The sequence below is a fragment of the Leptodactylus fuscus genome, chromosome 3, assembly GCF_031893055.1.
Source record: "Leptodactylus fuscus isolate aLepFus1 chromosome 3, aLepFus1.hap2, whole genome shotgun sequence".
Lineage (NCBI taxonomy): Eukaryota > Metazoa > Chordata > Amphibia > Anura > Leptodactylidae > Leptodactylus > Leptodactylus fuscus.
In genome coordinates this window covers 132,458,543-132,477,346 of record NC_134267.1, presented here as the reverse complement: position 1 = coordinate 132,477,346, position 18,804 = coordinate 132,458,543, and the positions used below count along the sequence as shown (strand labels likewise).

General features: G+C 38.1%; 1 protein-coding gene across 8 annotated transcripts in view; it reads left to right on the top strand.

Moving 5' to 3' along the window:
• The window catches only part of ADGRB3 (adhesion G protein-coupled receptor B3), a 690,055-nt gene that overhangs the window by 341,375 nt on the left and 329,876 nt on the right, over positions 1 to 18,804 (top strand). For all 8 annotated transcript variants that reach the window (XM_075268344.1, XM_075268342.1, XM_075268340.1 and 5 more), the window contains 5 exons: positions 768 to 869; positions 1,163 to 1,269; positions 7,464 to 7,658; positions 11,125 to 11,193; positions 14,734 to 14,842. In XM_075268344.1, the coding sequence (XP_075124445.1) occupies positions 768 to 869; positions 1,163 to 1,269; positions 7,464 to 7,658; positions 11,125 to 11,193; positions 14,734 to 14,842 (582 nt within the window). The remainder of the gene's footprint in view (positions 1 to 767; positions 870 to 1,162; positions 1,270 to 7,463; positions 7,659 to 11,124; positions 11,194 to 14,733; positions 14,843 to 18,804) is intronic.

Genomic DNA, 18,804 nt, shown 5'->3' with positions numbered 1-18,804 from the left:
TCACACAGGTAAGGCTAAGATTAACTATTAGAGGAGTAGAGGGAAACCAAGGTGAAGGAGATGGGTGTGGTGGAAAATCAATTACAAAGGTGAGGGAATAAGACAGTGCTCAGACAATACAAGAAGAACCTAAAGCAAGGAATAATAACTGAACACACCTCCTGTGCTGCAGCACATGAGCGGAGGGTGGTGCCGAGGCCTGAATAGGCAGAGACGTTACCGTTTTCTCTCTTTTGCTATCCAGGATTGTTGAAACCTAGTTGTCATTTTGTCACATTCTGTAGGTGTGAGTCCGCTGTTGTAGGATGGACAATGCTCCCAATACAGGGGTACTTCAGTTAATAAAGATCCTTTGCCACTTGCTTTATAGACATTAGCACTAAAGTGGTTGTGATTGGTCAATATTAAGTTATTTCTTCCCTGTCAGTTTACAGTCCTGGAAATAGAAAGGTAAATTGACAACCAAAAGGGTTTTATGTCATTCAGGAGGGCTAAAAATAATAACTAAAATGTCATATGCAATATGAAATGATAACTTATGAATTGAGATAGAATACCACACACATCTGCAGAATATTGCTTTAAAATATGACAGGCAGAAAATGCTGGCTGAGCTATTTTTACCATGGAGCTAATGTTTTTAGAAACAAACACACTGGACTACTAAGGTTCTTTCCTCAGGCATGTTGAAAACTGAGTAGCGTGACAAATAATCTCAGAATCCTAGATGTGTGTGTTTAATATAAATCTCTCACTCTTATTCACAGCTCCTTATGAAATCTGCCCTGAGGACTATTTGATGTCTATGGTATGGAAAAGAACCCCAGCTGGAGACCTGGCATTCAATCGATGTCCTCTTAATGCTACTGGTAAATGTTCCTCTATTAAGATATAGATCTTGCTACAGTATTTCTATCCATTTATATAGGGCTATGTGAACAATGTGAAGGATAAATGTTTACTATGTCCTATGCTCATTTAGCATTACATAATTGCAGCCATATTATAATCATTTGAATAAATGGAATTTTAAGAAAATGGAATCCGTTCTGTAAGTCATTTCCACCACTAAATCGAGTCATTTAGGAGATTGCTTTTGTATGATTTCAGCATTGCTGTTGAGGCTAACATAAATATTTTCTGCATCCTGTGTGACTCATAGGCACCACTAGCAGACGCTGCTCGCTCAATCTTCATGGTGTAGCCTTCTGGGAACAGCCGAGCTTTGCAAGATGCATATCAGCTGAATACAGACACTTGCAGCTTTCAGTAGGTGCAAAGCCAGCTTTTGTCCTTGTTATGTTTAATTCCTATTATGTCGCTGTGTAGAAAATGTAACTCATTCATATCTAGTCCAAAATGCAGCATAGACTAAGCAACGGAAAACAGCTCTGAATTCAGCTTTCTCAGATTAGCCGAAGCAAACCTTAATCACTGCAAAGTCAATTTCAGTTAGCCTTCCTGGAAATGAACGGGGATAATGAGTATACCGTATTAATTCTGTCACATTATGCTTAACAGCCTGCTATGCACTATTTTAATCAGAAATGTGGTATTTTTGCACTTGTTCTATGCACCACAGTCTTATAGTATTTTTGTATGTTTTATCATAATGGAGCTGTATAGTATGTTCTCTATTTAATACTATACAATCAATGTTTCTACATGACGAAATTATTGTACTATGGGTTCACCAAAACTATTAGTACAACATACTATAAATGTATCATCTCAAAAAAGTACAAGAGGCTAAACGTATAGGAATGAGAGTAATGTAATCATTTTAATGAAATTACATAAAAAAAGCATTTATAAAAAATATAAATGGGATAATGTGCATCTTTTTGTAAATTATAAGAATATTAGATGTCACCGAGGAGTTCAGTGGCCATATAAAACCAGAAGTCAAATACAGTTATACTAGTCACAGGACTTCAAGGTGACTTGTAATAGTAATAATTCATAGAATGCATTGTTATTACAATATTACTTACAATACATGCTGCAGCTGCTGCAACATCTCTTTTTAAAGATAAAGGGTAAATTTCGACCTGCTATTAACTGATGAATGAAACTCCCTCAGCCTTTTAATAATGAAGGTCTGCAATACATCAGAGGTGTGTATTTGAGAACATAATGTAATGAAGATAAAATCCAGCTTCAACTGTAGTCCAACGAATTCAGACGTACATGATATGATAAAATTTAACTTTTATTTAACAAAAAATAAAAAAGTTACATCGTAACTTTGGAAATCAGCATTTCAGAAAAACAGCTACGCATTTCAGGATGAACTCAATTCCTCACGGCCGTGAGGAAGGGAGTTCATCCCGAAACGCATGGCTGTATTTCTGAAATGTTGATTTCCAAAGTTACGATGTAACTTTTTTATTTTTTGTTAAATAAAAGTTAAATTTTATCGTATCACGTACGTCTGAATTTGTTGGACTACAGTTGAAGCTGGATTTTATCTTCAATACATTACTTAATTGCCTTCAAAATCCAAAGGTTCCCGTGCTTCCTGGGTCCGGCATTGACACAATTGTATATGGTGAGCTGGATTGATATAATTTTTGCTAAACGTGTATTTGAGAACACCTACTGCAGCTGAGGAAGAACCTGTCCTATAAAAAGGAAAGAATACTTTCAGGAAAATAAGCTTTCTGCAAACTTTCACAGACTGCTTCTGCAGGAGGAGACAGTGTGTAACAGTGTATCATCAAATATAATAACCATGTTCTGGCATCAGGATGTGATGCTCATAAAAATATTATTTGCAAACTTTACAGTGAAAGTTTTCACTGACATGGACCTCCAGGAGTGGAATGTATTACAGCCCATTCCATACAAGTAGATACAACCTGTTCAGGCATCAGAAAGTAAAGAGGAATTTTAGGAAGACATCTGCCCAGATTTCTCCTTATTTTCTGCCCTCCAGCTTATGGTGGTGGATGCCTAATGTCTGGGTCTAATCAGTGCAGCATCTCAGGCCATGGCCTTCGAATCAGCTGCAGAATCTTTGGCAGGATCAGCAGGACACTTTTTTTCATTGTGCTACACTAATTGTTTTAAATGGGAGGCAGAATGAGGGAGGAATCTGTGGCCCCTTCATAAGACATAATTCCCATAGCGGCCCCTCCACACAGTATAATGTCCTATAGCGGCCGTTCCTCGCAGTATAATAAGATAAGATAAAATAAGATAATCCTTTAATAGCACTGTAAGTGACCATCTGCTTCACCCCAAGTGTGAGAAGGAGCGCTATCGCAGGTCCTTCCTTCCAACCGCGACCAGGCTGTATAATCTACATCAAACCAAGCGTAGATCACTCCGCGCAGAGAACTAATGATTATGACGATGACCATGAGGTCTTCCTCTTTCTCTTCCATTTTTTTTCCTTAGCTGCTATGGACTCCTAGTATATCTTCTCTTCTCAGCTTATGTGTGTCTACGTCTGTAATATTACTGTGTATTATCCTGTATCTGTATTACTATGCTGTTGTAACATGCTGAAATTTCCCCAATGTGGGACTATTAAAGGATTATCTTATCTTATCCTAATAGTCCCACAGTGGGGAAATTTCAGTATGTTACAGTAGCATAGTAATACAGGTACAGGATAATACACAGTAATATATTACAGAAGTAGACAAACATATGCTGAGAAGAGAAGATATGCTAGGAGTCCATAGCAGCTAAGGAAGAGAAGAAAGAAAGAAGGAAGATGTCAGAATCATTTAGTTCTCTGTGCGGAGTGATCTTCACTTGGTCTGATGAGATTATGTACCCTGATCCCATAGCATCCCCTCCACACAGTATAATGTACCATAGAAGCCCCTGCACATGGTGTAATGTCCCATAGAGGCCCCTCTATGCCGTATAATGTCCCATAGCAGCCCCTGTAAACAGTAAATTGTCCCATAGCGGCCCCTGCATGTGGTATAATATCCCATAATAGCCCCTACATGTGGTGTAATGTCCCATAGTGGCCTCTGAGGTGGTCTTTGCAAATATTGCATACATTTAGGGTTCGCCCTCTTCGATGACGTCAGAAATGTGGGTTTACTTCAGCGTCAATATATGTGGCCACGCCGGTCTTACCCACGTGAGGTTATTAAAAAATGCCAAAGACCACAGAACATCGGAGCACAGTAGAGGTAAGTAACACAGTTTACTATGTTCGCTTACCTCCCCTGGGCCTCTGATCATCATACTCCAGAGTCTGAAGAGACCTATTTGGTTTGAACAAACCTCCAGGTCCTGCAGTGAGGATCAGTAAGTAAATAGGGCCTGTTACCTGCTGGGGTTATTTGAGCAGGTAATGGCCTACTTAAAATAAATTTTAAAAAAACAGCCAAAGTCAGCACATGGCAGCCAAGTGGGCCCCCTCAGGAACTTGGGGTCCCGGTACTTGCTCGGGTAAGTCGGGTGCTGACGCCAGCCCTGTTGTACACATGTCACATCAGTGCAGAAGGTCAAAAGTAAAGAAGGACCAGGGATCTAAGAGCAGTGAGCAATGAAAACCATGTTCTCCTTTTGCATCTGGGCCTCCCATAATAACTGAGTGCACCCATGACTGATGAAAGCACTTATTGCACCCAGTCATAAGAGCTGAGGAGGTACACTAGGTAAATGTTTACCTGCTCCACACTGTAGCTACACTGTAGCTTTACTGTAAACATAATTTTAATTATACACAATATACTTTAACTATACAGTTTTAATTTTACATTTGCTTCAGCATTCAGTTGGTTAGTTTAAGATATATCATCTGTTAAACTATATGATGTACAATGTCAGAGAGTGATGGGAAAATTGACATTTCAACACAAAAAAATTCATGACAAATGGAAGACAAAATTCTATAAAGTATTTATTTATTTATTTATTTATTTTTATTTATTTATTTATTTATTTATTTTTTGGGGGGGGGCATTTTCATTTTATTTAACACTCCATTAAGACAATGCACACATTAGTCCACTTTATTAGGAGAATATGGTGACAATTGCCTTATGTAAGTTTATTATTGAAATACTTTCCTTTTTTTAAGGGAATTTCATATTTTTTGCTTAACAGAGCACAATTTTGTCTTCTGGTATGACAATACAGCCTTGAACTGGATTTTCCCTCAGGTTTACCTCAACAACTACCTATTATACTTTATCTCTGTTAGGACAGTGCGGCAGGTGCGGCCAAGGGATCGGGTCACAGCCTGCTCCTCTGTCGTAGCATGTTGTTAGCTGTCACCTCCTCCTTGTTGCTGGCAGTCCAGCATAGCAGCGGTTAATTCTTGTGCTGCTGGTGGGCGTGGTTGGTCTGTTGACTGACAGTGGTGTAGGCCCATGAGCACCCGGCTTAGGCAGCTGGGCTGGCTGATTGGGATTACCCTTCCTCCATTTAAGGAGGCAAATTTGTCAGCCCAAGGCCCTAGCCTCTTTATCTAAATACACTGTGTGTGGTGCTGTGTTGCTGTGTGTGACCCAGCACTAATATATGTTTTGTCTGTGTCCTAAGTGTTGTGGAAGTGGAACTCCCTTCCAAAATTTAGGGTCCACCTAGCTCTATCATTTAGGGATAGGCCAGGGGAAAGGTGATATACCCTTGACTATTTTGGACTAATTTGGACTCAGTGGTGCAACTGAGAGCACACTAACTTACCTTGTCACTGTCTAGGTGAGGCGTATCAGCTAGACACTTACTACTTTTGCGGCTGATCTGTGTTGTAGAGGCAGTTTCTCTGTAGTTACAGAGTATAGCCAGTTGGTAGTGTAGCCCGGCAGTGACGCTAACTGCTGGGTCTGCTCTCACCAGGGTAGCTCTGCAGGATATTTATTTATTTATTTATTTATTTATTTATTTATTTATTTATTTATTTATTTTAGTTATCCTGCTGATCATAACATCTCTAACATAAGGACTCCAGTCTCTCATTAAACAAACTCATTGCCTACTAGCAAAATCCCTGACAGGCTGAAGTTCACGACACAACCACTAGGCAACTGCACAGAGAAACATATCCCTTTGTGTCAACATAACATTATGTTATTTTAGAAGAGCTGCTTATCTTGTGTTACACATGTCTGGACAGGTGTTGCCAAGAGGAACAGTAAGAAGGGCATATAGATAGATAGATAGATAGATAGATAGATAGATAGATAGATAGATAGATAGATAGATATATTTTTTTTTATTTTAAAGTAGATTGTGAGCCCTACATATGGATCAAAATGTACTTTTTCCCCTATCAGTATGTCTTTTGAGTATGGGATGGAAATCCATGCAAACACGGGGAGAACATATAAACTCCTTGCAGATGGTTTTTTGCCCTTGGCAGGGTTCGAACCCAGGGCTCCAGAGCTGCAAGGCTGCAGTGCTAACCACTAACCACCACCACGTAGCCCCCGGAAGGGCACATATTTTGTCTTGAAGATAAATGTATTTGGAAAATCTTGTAACTAAGTATCACCAGTATATTATCTCATTATTGAACTCTCCTGTATGAATTCTATAATGTACTCAGTTATTGCAACCAGTTTAGATTCCCACTGTTTTCTCAGCATTTTTAGTTTGGAGTATAGTTCTACTGTATATTTTCAACAGAATTCATGGGTTGACATTCTTGCCATTCTGCATTATTATTATAAATATGATCCATATGTGATAATGTAGGTAGAAATTGGGCTGACCATGTCAACATTGTATGAGATGCTTGACAGTCAACTTACCACATTTTCCAAATCTGTTGGTTGACAGTCATATTTCCTATGCTACCTTCTGGATGACTCATGTTATTGGTTGCCAATGTCTGTCACTATAGCCAGAAGACTCTTCAGTTACAGCCTAGCCAAGGACAGAAATAAATAAATCGTCTCAGAAAATGTGGGGCTGGTCATAGGCTAAATCAACATTTGTTTGCCCAGACTTACACTTCAAATAAGAATAAACAATATATTAAGAGAATGTGCAAATGGTCATTTCACACAGTTTAATTGATATTGGGAGCAATATCATATGTGTGCATGGTTTTGTTGTACTTTAAAACCCTTGCACACTGTCCCTCAGATCATGAAGACTGTGATTGATAGCAGCTTGTATTTTGTCGATGCGCTGTAGGCTGCAGCTATTATGATCCGCCACCTGTGTCTGAAGTACGTTTCTTAAAATACAGGCTGCTCACTCATGTAGGCAAGTGTGGGCAATCTGACTTTCTCTATAGCCCTGTACATTATTATTGGTCCATTCCCACAAGCAAAAAGACCATTTCTGACAGCAATCTTATATAAAAAAAAAAACCTATATGGCTGCACATAATGGTATTTTTTTTTCTTTAAGATTTGTAGAACTAAGACCAATGGAACAAGTCGAAATGTTTCCAAATATTATATGTTATGTACCGGTTTTAACATTCAATCTTGAAAATGTCATATTTTAAATATATGCCATCTATTTGATCGATACAGATTAAAGAACATCTTGCCAAGGGACAAAGAATGCTGGCAGGGGAAGGAATGTCTCAGGTGACGAAAACATTGCTTGATTTAACTCAGAGGAAGCATTTTTATGCTGGGGATCTTCTCATCTCAGTGGAAATCCTTAGAAATGTCACAGACACTTTCAAAAGAGCGAGCTACATCCCTGCATCTGATGGAGTGCAGGTAAGATGGGAAGCTATCATTTCTGGATTGGCAACCAGTTAAATATGTTGTTGTGTGCTATATTTGTTGTTTCCCACTAACCTCTGATACACAATGAGTTTGTTAAGCTTCCATTAGCACTGACAACAGAAATGTATTATGCCATTATGGTTTTTTCTCCATCCATACTTGGAACATCTACAGTTCTATAGATGAAATGGCTTTTCTGCACTGATTGATATTTGTCAGAAGAGAACACATGTTTAATACCACATTAACAAAAAAGTATCAATTTGACAGTACATGGATAGAAAACCTACATAGACAAAGGTGCATCATCATTGAAATGATGTCTGCCCCATTCTAAAATAGGGTTAGGGGGATATCGTCACTCCTTGGGGAGAGACCACCATTTAGGTGTGTGGAGACTTATTAAGCCTTTAGCACTCCACTGTGCAAGGGACCATGGGAAGAATATGCAAATCTGTCTTCCATGATGTAATTAGGAAGTCAGGTGCCTCAGTGTTGCAAACCAATAGAGAGCGCTCACTGCAATGTGCAAGCCTGTCTTCCCCGAAGACAGGGAAGACAGGCTTGCACTTTCCAGTGAGCGCCCTCTATTGGTTTGCAACACTGAGGCACCTGACTTCCTAATTACATCATGGAAGACAGATTTGCATATTCTTCCCATGTTCCAGTCTAAAATATGCAATCATGATAGGGAATACTCCTGTTGGGACTCCATTCTATTACTCAGACTAGAGAGCCTCTGTAGAAAAGTCAGAATTAACAATATATTATTGGTTGGTGGTCTCATTGAAAAGGAACCATATCATATCACATTTCTTCTGAAGTAGTCAGTGCAAGAGAAATTAGCCTTCACTGTTTGAGATCCAAAATATGGAAACTTGAAAACATAGTTTACACATATCCCAACCGTTTTTTTAAGGAAGGAAAGGTCTGGGAGTATTTTACTTGCCATTATATATTGTTTTGTCATTGTCAATAATATCAATTTTCCTCAAACTATAGTATCTAAAGCTTGATCTGCATTTACGCAATGAAATGTTATTCTATGTTCCTTATTTTATCAGCAGCTGCTGTGAGACCTTTAAGAATATCTTACTCAGCTTGCAACAGATGCTTTGCGGTTCTTTGAAATTTTCAGTATTCCACATGTACAAAAATGTTAAAGGCGTTATCAAGGGAACAGTAATCTAAATGCATGATGGAACATAAGATTGCATTCTGCTGTAGGAAACAATGTCTTTCCAAAGGGAATACCAAAATGCAAGGTCTTGTGCTATAGTATTGAACAAAAACAAAAAAAAAATCACATAATGCCAACATTCAGATTCATGTACACTTCTTGTGTTAACACACTGTTAAGTCTTTAAATACAATATACTAAATTGTCATTCCATGTCCATACACTTACATAGGTTACATTATATTAACCAGTACATTAAGCATCAATACTTCAGTCTCATTACATTTTAGCATTGGACCAAGGCATCATGTTTTCTTCCCATACATTCTGGCAACACTCTAAGAAATAAGGTCCAAAAACTATTTATTGACTTATTAGGTGACTATGTAATAGTGTTACTTGTTTGCTTTCTAACATTTTAACTTCTAGAATGAAGATTTTAGAATTTATAGACTCATGGTGTTATAGGATATCACAAATATGAGAACTCCTCTTGGTTTTCAGTCTCCCAAAATTCATAGCAGTATTCTGAAACTTTTAATAAAATAAATAGGAGAGTTTGTTCATATATTGGGGCCCCACGAGACGTAAACGCCGCAACTTGCCCGCAGTGGAAACGCTGCGGGAAAAATCGCGGCATTTTACAGTCAGGGCAAAGTGGACAGGATTCTAGGGAATCCAATGCCAGCTTTGTGGTAAAAACCATGGTGTGAACACACTGCGATTTCCAAAAGTGGAGCAGTATTGGAAATCGCAGCATGTCAATTATGCCTATGGAAATGCTGGCAGTTCCCCATGGGTATAATTGTAACAGAAGGTCCACAGAGGAAACTACTGCAAAGTTTCTGTCTAAAGTTTCTGTCGATGTGTTTCCGCCACTGTTTATCCCATAGCGCTTTTTTGCAGTTGGACATCACATGGGCATTAGCCTAAGACTGAGGCCCTATGTTTTTTTTTGCTGCATATTTTGCTGAGGTTTTTTGTGGCAAAGCCACAAGTAGATTGTGCAGGAGGTAGAAGTAGAAGAGCTTCCTATATATTCTCAATTCCTTTTGTAGCCATTCTTGGCTTTGCGTTAAAAAACTGCAGCAACATCTGCCACAAAAAAAGCTGTGTTTCTGCAACGTGGAGCCTTGGGCTAAGGCTAGGGCCCTACGTGCAACATTTTACAGTCACTGCAAGGTAGATGGTATTCTAGTGAATCCCATCCACACCTTGTGGAAAAATATGCGCAGTAGACATGCAGTTTTGGAAATTGCAGAATGTCATATTCCTACAGACTTGAAAAGCTGTGAACTGTGAAAAGCGATGTGGAAAAATCTGTGATGCATTGTTACTTTGGTTTTCCCCACGGTGCTTTTTACTGTGGACCACTACATGGGGTCTGAGCCTCAAGGAAATCTTTTCAGCTCTGTTCGATTTGAGCTTAGCATAAAGTGACCTTGATTCCAAAGCTGTGTCATTTACTTTTGTTGGGGCAATAGTTTACATAAAATCACTGGTTATTACTTGCAGTGTATCTGAAAAGTAAGTCCCTTCAATATAATGCATGCATTGCTAAGTCCTTAATATTAATGCTGTAGGCTAACCACAGCCTGTTGCCATTGTGTGACAGTTTTTCATACTGTGCATAGGGAGAAATCTGTCAATCAGGGTCTGGAAGGGAGGGCAAGCCTGCAGATTATGAATATTATGGACTTGGCAGCACATTCATTACTTTAAAAGGATTCTAGTCTAGTCAGCTTTGCCGCGGCTAACAAACAGGACTTTTATGAAATTACTGAACCCACAAAAGTAAGTGACACCAACACTGCTCCTCTCAGATAGGGCAACATAAACCTGCGGACACATGCTCTTTAAGTGACGTCTGTTACCAGAACCCAGCATATCAACCCATCCTGAAAGATAGCTAGGTGAGAGCCACCTGAATTAAAAGGTGTATTTCCTTTGTAAATTGGTGCCTCTGTTGCTAAGATATTGCTAATTTTGTTAATATGCAAATGAGATCTTTGCGGCAATGAGGGTGTTTGCACAGGAGTGTGCATATTCAGTTAAAACATATAATAAGCCACAGCAGATAAACATCTTATGTAATGCTCAGTAAAATTATATATAAATGTGTGTGTGTATATATATATATATATATATATATATATATATATATATACATAGTATTTTTTGTAGATGCAGTATTTCTTAAACAAATGTTACTCATGTTTAGCTTTATTGTGTATAATTACCTATCACTTTTTGCATAATGACATATATTTTTTCTAGAACTTCTTTCAAATAGTTAGCAACCTCCTGGATGAAGAGAACAAAGAAAAGTGGGAAGATGCACAACAGGTAAGACCAGTGTAATGATTTCATTGAATTATTCAGGCATTCTTTTCATATGTTTTACTTTATATAAGATTTGTGGGATGAAAGTGAAAATAGGCAAATGGTTGAGGTCATCTGAAGATTATGTTGATTTACTGCTTCATTTATAGATATTCTCATTCAAACACAACAGACTTATATTTGTGGATAAACACAGTCTACCAATAAGTATTTGGACACCCAGTAAAGTTCTGCAGAGGTGGAGTTATGGTCTGAGGGTGTTTCTCTTGGTATGGACTGAGACCCTTGGTCCCAGTGAATGGTAAACTCAACGCTGACGCCTATTGCACTTTTTTAGATAACAGTATGCTTCCTACATTATGGCGGTTCTATGGGTCGGACCAATGTTACTTCAAGGATGACAACGCCAGCTGTCATGTAGCAAGGTCTACCATGACTTGGTACAATCAGGTTAACCGACTGGACTGACCTGCCCAGAGCCCAGACTTGAACCCTATCAAGCCCCTCTTGGACGAGTTGGATCGGCAAACTAAGGGATGCAGCAACCGTCCAAAATTGGTGAAAGAACTTACCTGTCTTCTCCAAGCCAAATAGAATAAAATACCACTAGCCATCATACAAGGACTTGTGGAAAGCATACCCCGAAGGGTTGAGGCTGTAATTGCCGCTCAGACCACAGGTGTCCAAATACTTATTGGTAGACAGCGTATACAGTATGTATTCATATAAGGCTAGTGTGAAGTTGACGGCTTGTCTGATGAAGTGGACCGGGATTACATCTAGGAAGTTAATGCTTCAGATTCCTTGACATTAATGATACCATTATAGAATCAAAATGTCTTTATTTCTGTCTGACATAAATTTTTTGACATTTATGTCTTGTATATTCAATGAGCAGGGCAAGTAGAGAAATTTGACTGCCTCAAACTCTACATTTTATTTTGGATAAGATGTTTCATTGTTCTCCAAGCAATGTAGTATAGGATCACTTAATGTACTTCAAAGAGCTGTAATTGAAAAATGAAGACCTTTAAAGTCTATAACTTTTTGTCCCAGAAGTTCATGCCCAAACATAAAGGTGTCCATATACATAAAAGCTAAGTTAGTTTATCACCCTATTTGTAGAAATAACATGCATATTCATTCAAAAACAGCATGCATGTGCATTAGGAACTAGGAGGAGTAATTGTTGTCCAAAAAAGGCTACATGTTCCTAAACTAATTTCTTAATAATTGTTAAGAAAATCTTCTCTATGTCTTAGACAAAAAGGTTGCAAAGAGCCTGTCAATGCAGGAGCCACATGTAGGGCTAGGTGGGTCCCAAGTGGTAACATCACTCTATAATACCTATATGCCCTAATATGGCTTAAAGATAGGAATTGTCCTGAAGATGAAACCAAGGTTGTAACTAGTAAATAATTGGCCCCATAGAAAACTTTTCATTTGGGCCCCCACATGGCATAACACCCCCTTTCCTCTGTGCCCCTTTACTGGCCCCATGTGGGAAAGCACTCATTTTTCTGGCACCTACATATTATAATTTACTCACAGTTTAAACCCATATTTCCACAGTGTTCCCTTCAGACAGTATAATGTCCCAAAGGGACTTCCATACAATTTCCCACAGTGTTCCCTTCAGACAGTATAATGTCCCAAAGGGACCTCCATACAATTTCCCACAGTGTCCCCTCCACACAGTATAATGTCCCTTAGTGGCCTCCACACAATACAATTTCCCGCTGTGGTTTCTTCACACAGTATAATGTCCCATACTAGGTTACATTGGTATCATTATGCATTGTGACATCAGCGTGACCTACAGGACTGCTGAGGCCTAATTACAAATCCCAAAAGTTTGCCACACAATTGAATAGGCCCGAAGAGCATAGAGAGGTGAGTAACACTGTTTTTTATGTATGACCACCTTCCCTGGGCCTCCGCTTATTATACTCTATACCAGGGGTCCTCAAACTGCGGCCCGAGGGCCACATGCGGCCCGCCAAGCACTTCTGTCTGGCCCCGCCGACAACACTGGCAGGCGTGCATTTATAATGAAGCTCCTGGGGAGCTCGGGCCCACTGTTTAAAAAGTTTGAGGACCCCTGGTCTATACTATACTTAAAGAATAACAATAATAGCAATTTTGTTTTAGACATGTTTGGTCCGAATAAAACCACTAGGCGACTCTTGGGAGATGAATCTCACAAAGCTCAGCCAACAAGTGTCGTGGCCTTATTTACTGACCCCACTTCTGCCAATGGTCATCTCCGCTTCCCTTCCAGCCCCCAGGATGTTCCGTGAATGTCAACCATACTAATTCATTTATGGTCTTACTCTTTAGATGTTTCTGGAATGGAAACCACAGGGAATCTCCCTGAGCTGTTCCTCTCTATTATCTTTATCATAGTACCTAACAAATAGGTACTGTAAAAGATTTAGGAAATTGATCACAATGCAATCCCTGGACATATAAAAATAGTTGCAAAGTTAAAACTTGTCTTGTATAGATTTGATAATTTATTCTGCCACAAAGTGCTCATTTGTTGCTGCACTAAAGCCCATTGAGTTAGGTGGCCATTAAGCAGATGTTTCTCTCAAGATTTGTTCAATATGTTTGAAATATTTCTTCATTTATATTATTACCATTACATCTCTTGAAGGGTGTATGGTGTCATAAAAGCTGTGAATATGCCTGTGTGATTCATGACTCCATAATTTTGAATTACTGAAACCACTAAAATTACCATAAGCTAATATGTTTGGATTTTGGGGAAATTTTGTTAATGTTGCGCATTAATTTGACAGCTATATTTGAGAGCAACGTGTCTTACATATAGGAGATGAGCGTAGATGGCGAATCAGTACAAAGTACTAAACAAAGGTATAAAGCTGTTGTCTAAGCGTATGAGTCAGCTGCAAGGCATCCCGAGTTGTCATGGAAACAAGTATGTGTAGTGCCGGAGAAATGGTTGCTTTGTTGATCCCAGTACAATTATTTTGCTGTATTAGAGCAAGGAGAAAGCCTGTTAACAGCACTATACCTTCTACACGTTCATTTTGGTGAGACCCTTTGCTAAAAGATACAAGTGTTATCACTGCAATGTACGCTTACTGTCTTAGTATTTGCTGTGTAGCCTCTTCTATTCTTCGGAAACCTTCGCTCCCGTGTGGAGGATTTGGAGGACATTCTGTGAAGTGCAGCTGCAGAGGCTAGCACATCAAATTATTTGTCAAAGCAACAAACCAATAATTACCGTTTATATATGGATCGGATGTATGGCAGCACCCAATTTCCCACAAATCTGCAATTCTACAGCTGCTTTTTTCAGAACATTATCGAGGCTGTAAATAAATATGCCTGGTCTAAATGGTCAAAAAATATCATAACTTCTATTCCGGGCCTTCAATGTGCTGTATGCACATAACATGTTTTAAGTTAGACGTCACATAGTGGATATTGTGCTGGGCAGTCAGCAGCGAGGTCATGTCTGTCTGGCTTATGTAACCTATTGTCTGCTATTGCCACTGTAATCTTTAATTCTAGATTTACCCAGGCTCGATAGAACTGATGCAGGTCATTGAAGATTTTATACACATTGTTGGAATGGGAATGATGGATTTTCAGAATTCTTATCTCACAACAGGAAATGTAGGTAAGAATCGACTTTTGATTTAATATCTGGTTTCAAAAAATTCTATTTTTTTAAGTATTATAATGTGTTAACTGGACTATATGAATTCCTGATAAATGACCTAAATACTTTTTAAAGTGATATACTACCTTACTATTAACCTTTTCTAGTTTTCCTTATATGTAACCATATAATAGTAAATCAGAAGTAGGATCAGTACCAAAGTTTTGTATCATATATTATTGATTTATAGAGATACGGGCATTTTTTTATTGTGTTCTGGACAGTTTTAGCAGAAGTGACAACAGGAAGTACAGTCTTATTGTTTGTCACCTTTGAATTAGCTTCTCAGAAATTGTCCTTTTGTCAGCATGTTCCATCAATAAGAATGTGACAGATTACCATCAGTTTCTGAGAAACTATTTCAAAGGTGTCAAACAATATGGCTGGACTTTCTTTTGCTTTGCAAAAAGGTCAGTGCAATAAACCTGATAAAGTCACTATCTCTATAAGTAAATAAAATATAATTACTAACCTTTAGTTGCTACATTAAATCCTGGCTTACTATTATAAGGCTAGTTTATGTGTTAGATACAAATCCCTTTTTAGCAAAAACAGCACCTCCGATTCAGGCCAGGACCCTGCTCTATACCAAAGAGGGTTAACAAACCGAAACAAAGTTGTCCACAAATGGGTGTCTTGTTCTTAGACTCCTGGAATGAAACATTGATGGTGTATAGATTAGCTAACTATCAGTAACATGAAATATCCAATTGGATTGGACGGAGATATTTCAACATCTGAAATAATATGGGGTAGGGCGTGACATTCATACAATGGTCATACTGTATCTTAACGGTTTCAGTCACTACTACATGAATTTTATAATCTGCTGATAAACCACACAATTGTATTATAAAAGGTTTTGAAGTACATAGCAAAACATAAACGATAAATATCCATCACTTTCAATCATTTATAAAACATCATTTGACCTTTTCCAAGATTTATTATCTCAAGTAAGGTGTATGACTCACACAATGACTCCGTCCTGATCAAGCAACGCAATAACAAATTGCAAATCTTTTTAAAGGGGTTGTCCAAATCATTTTTATTAATACTCTATCAGGCAAAGTAATCCAAAAGTGATCAGTGGGAGTCCAACACTCAAGAAAAGGGATGATCAGCTATTTGGGGAGAATGCTTTCTGAGACCTATGTCATCTTTACTGTTTATATTGCATGCTTTTCTTTTATAATATAGCCTTGACACATAGAGGTGAATAGGATGAGGTGGTAATTACATGACACAGCCTCTGGGAAACAGGCAAGTGCGATATAAACAGTGAACAAGTCATAGCGCTCATATAAATGCTGTGGCCCCTTCAAACAGCTGATCATTGGGCGTCCCAGTTGTCACTCACACCCCTATCTCTTATTAATAACCTGTCCTGAGAATAGAATATTTACATGTTGCTATACAGTGGCCTCCAGGATAAATATGGAGTATCAATGTAGAATATTGGATCCGATTATCTATACGATTGCCTTTTCTCAATTGTGAATTGGACCTCATTTGAATTGGAAGTCATTTTTGCTGCACTTTGGAATGACTGTTGAACTGGACCACCTACTATGTGCCTACCATGTACTATGTACTCATATATAAGACATTTTGAAATATCTGACCAGGAAAATAAGCCTTTTTCTCCACTTATCTGGCTCTTTTGCCATACTCTCCTCTTCCTAAAAGGGCACTAACTCTGAATATCTGCTTAATTTATCTTGCAGAACAAAGATAGAATTGCAGCTCACAAAGCTGTCAGATTACAGCTCACAATAGAAGTATGTGGAGATAGGGGAGGGGGAAGCTCAGTGAGCTGGTAGAGAAAAGGCACAAACAGCACCTCCTAGAGATTTATAGACAATTTATACCTCCCCCTAAGTGCTGTAGTCACACAGGCAAAACCTACCCACAAATTGTCGCTAAAGTTAGGAAGTGGAAGGAAGTGGAGACAGAAAATAAGCTGAAACACTGAGATGGGGAAACCCAATCAAGGGATTTTTTTTTTTTTTTTTTTTTTTAAAGAAAACTGTATTGAATAATATTTTAGTTTTGAGTCATTTTTAATAATTATATAAAAAGTATCTATGCTTCCCATGTATCAGAACTAAATATGTTGTTTAATATCTTTCTCCATAGAGAACCATACTGGCTGAATATAGTACTCAATACAACCCTATCTCCTGATTCATAGACGCAGGCTTTCTGCCTCTATTATACCTTTAGGATGCATTTACACGGAGTAAAATGGAGTGTATTTTGGAGCGTTTTTTACATGTGGTGTTTACGGAGCATTTTTTGGAGCATTTGCGGAAGCGCGTTTTTCTACATGCTTAAACGCTCCAAAAAACGCTCCGTAAACGCCACGTGTAAAAAAACGCTCCAAAATACGCACGTAAATTTTTTTACATGTGTAAAATTACACTCCAAAATACACTCCATTTTACTCCGTGTGAATGCACCCTTACAGAAAAAAGCCAGCATTTCCGTAGATATAATTGACATGCTGCAATTTGCAAAAGCACATAATATTTCCATTGCAAATTTTTTCTGCAATGTGTGGATGGGATTAGCACCTTGGTCAGCTCTGACTAAGCATTAGTGGGGTTAATGCTTGCGATCAGTGCAGGCACTGACTGAGGGCATTGCCATTGGGTTTCTGGTGTAATACAGTAGAGACCTTGCAGCGATGGCCAAACCTCTTCTGTATTATTGTATACATACTTTAAGATTTTACTGATGTCTAGTAACCTTGAGTATATTTTCGCTGCACAATAATATTTCTTCTACAAAAAGCCTATACAAATTAAAAGACAAATAAAACACTAGCAGTGAGAGAGGGTCATTATAGGGCTTCAGTATTATGATGAAAATGAATCTACATCTTCTTTTAGATTATATTTTTTGCTCTATAAAAGTCTTTTGTGATGAAGTCGTCCTTCAGTTACTTTCCACATATGCAATAATGGTTCCTTGTGATTGTGCATGATTATCAAAAAATGCTAACATCAACATCATTAGAGATTTCTAAGGAATATATATTCTCTCAGGGGAATCTAGTTATCGTCCTTAAAAGCTCAATTTACAGAACCAAATGGAAAATAAGACATTTTACAACACTTTTTCTTTTGAATAAATTACCTTATATTCACGATGAACACTGCATATGATTATTCAGAACAATATAGATTATAATTATTAACAACATACTTCTTAATATAGGATTCAGTAAACCAATGTTTGTGGTAATTCCAGGACTATAACTTTTATAAAGTGTTAGTTTATATACAGCAACCTAAAGTTTAGCATCAAAGTCTTGTTATTTATGGTAAAATATCCGTACTTGTTGTAAAGGTAGTATGATAGTAAAGCTAGGTTTCTATCTACACTATGAATTGAACTATATTGCATAGTATTTTCTTTAGTTGTGAATAAAATGAATTATTATTATTGAAGTATTAACAACTTAATTCATAATTCTAGATACTGGGCATTCATGATGGCTCAGTGGTTAGCACTGCAGCCTTGCAGTCTTGGGTTTGAGTCCTGCCTGGACAACATCTGCAAGGAGTTTGTTTATATGTTCTCCACATGTTTGAGTGGGTTTCCTCCCACACTTCAAAAGACAATCTGATATGGAAAGCATATTGTGAGCCCTATGGGGACACTGACTGTAAAGCGTTGTGGACTATAATGGCACTATACAAGTAAGCATAAATAAATAAAAGTGTTAAATTCAGTCTATTACTACCCCAAAACATATTCAACTGCCTTCACTGTGTTGTAGAGCACATTACAGTGATAAAGAATGTACCTTTGTTGTTAATATAGATTTGGAGAAAAACAACTTTGAAGTTTTTAGTAAAAAATTGAATTGGTGCACTGGAGGTGGGTCTTCAGCACCCTGGAAAACTGCTCTT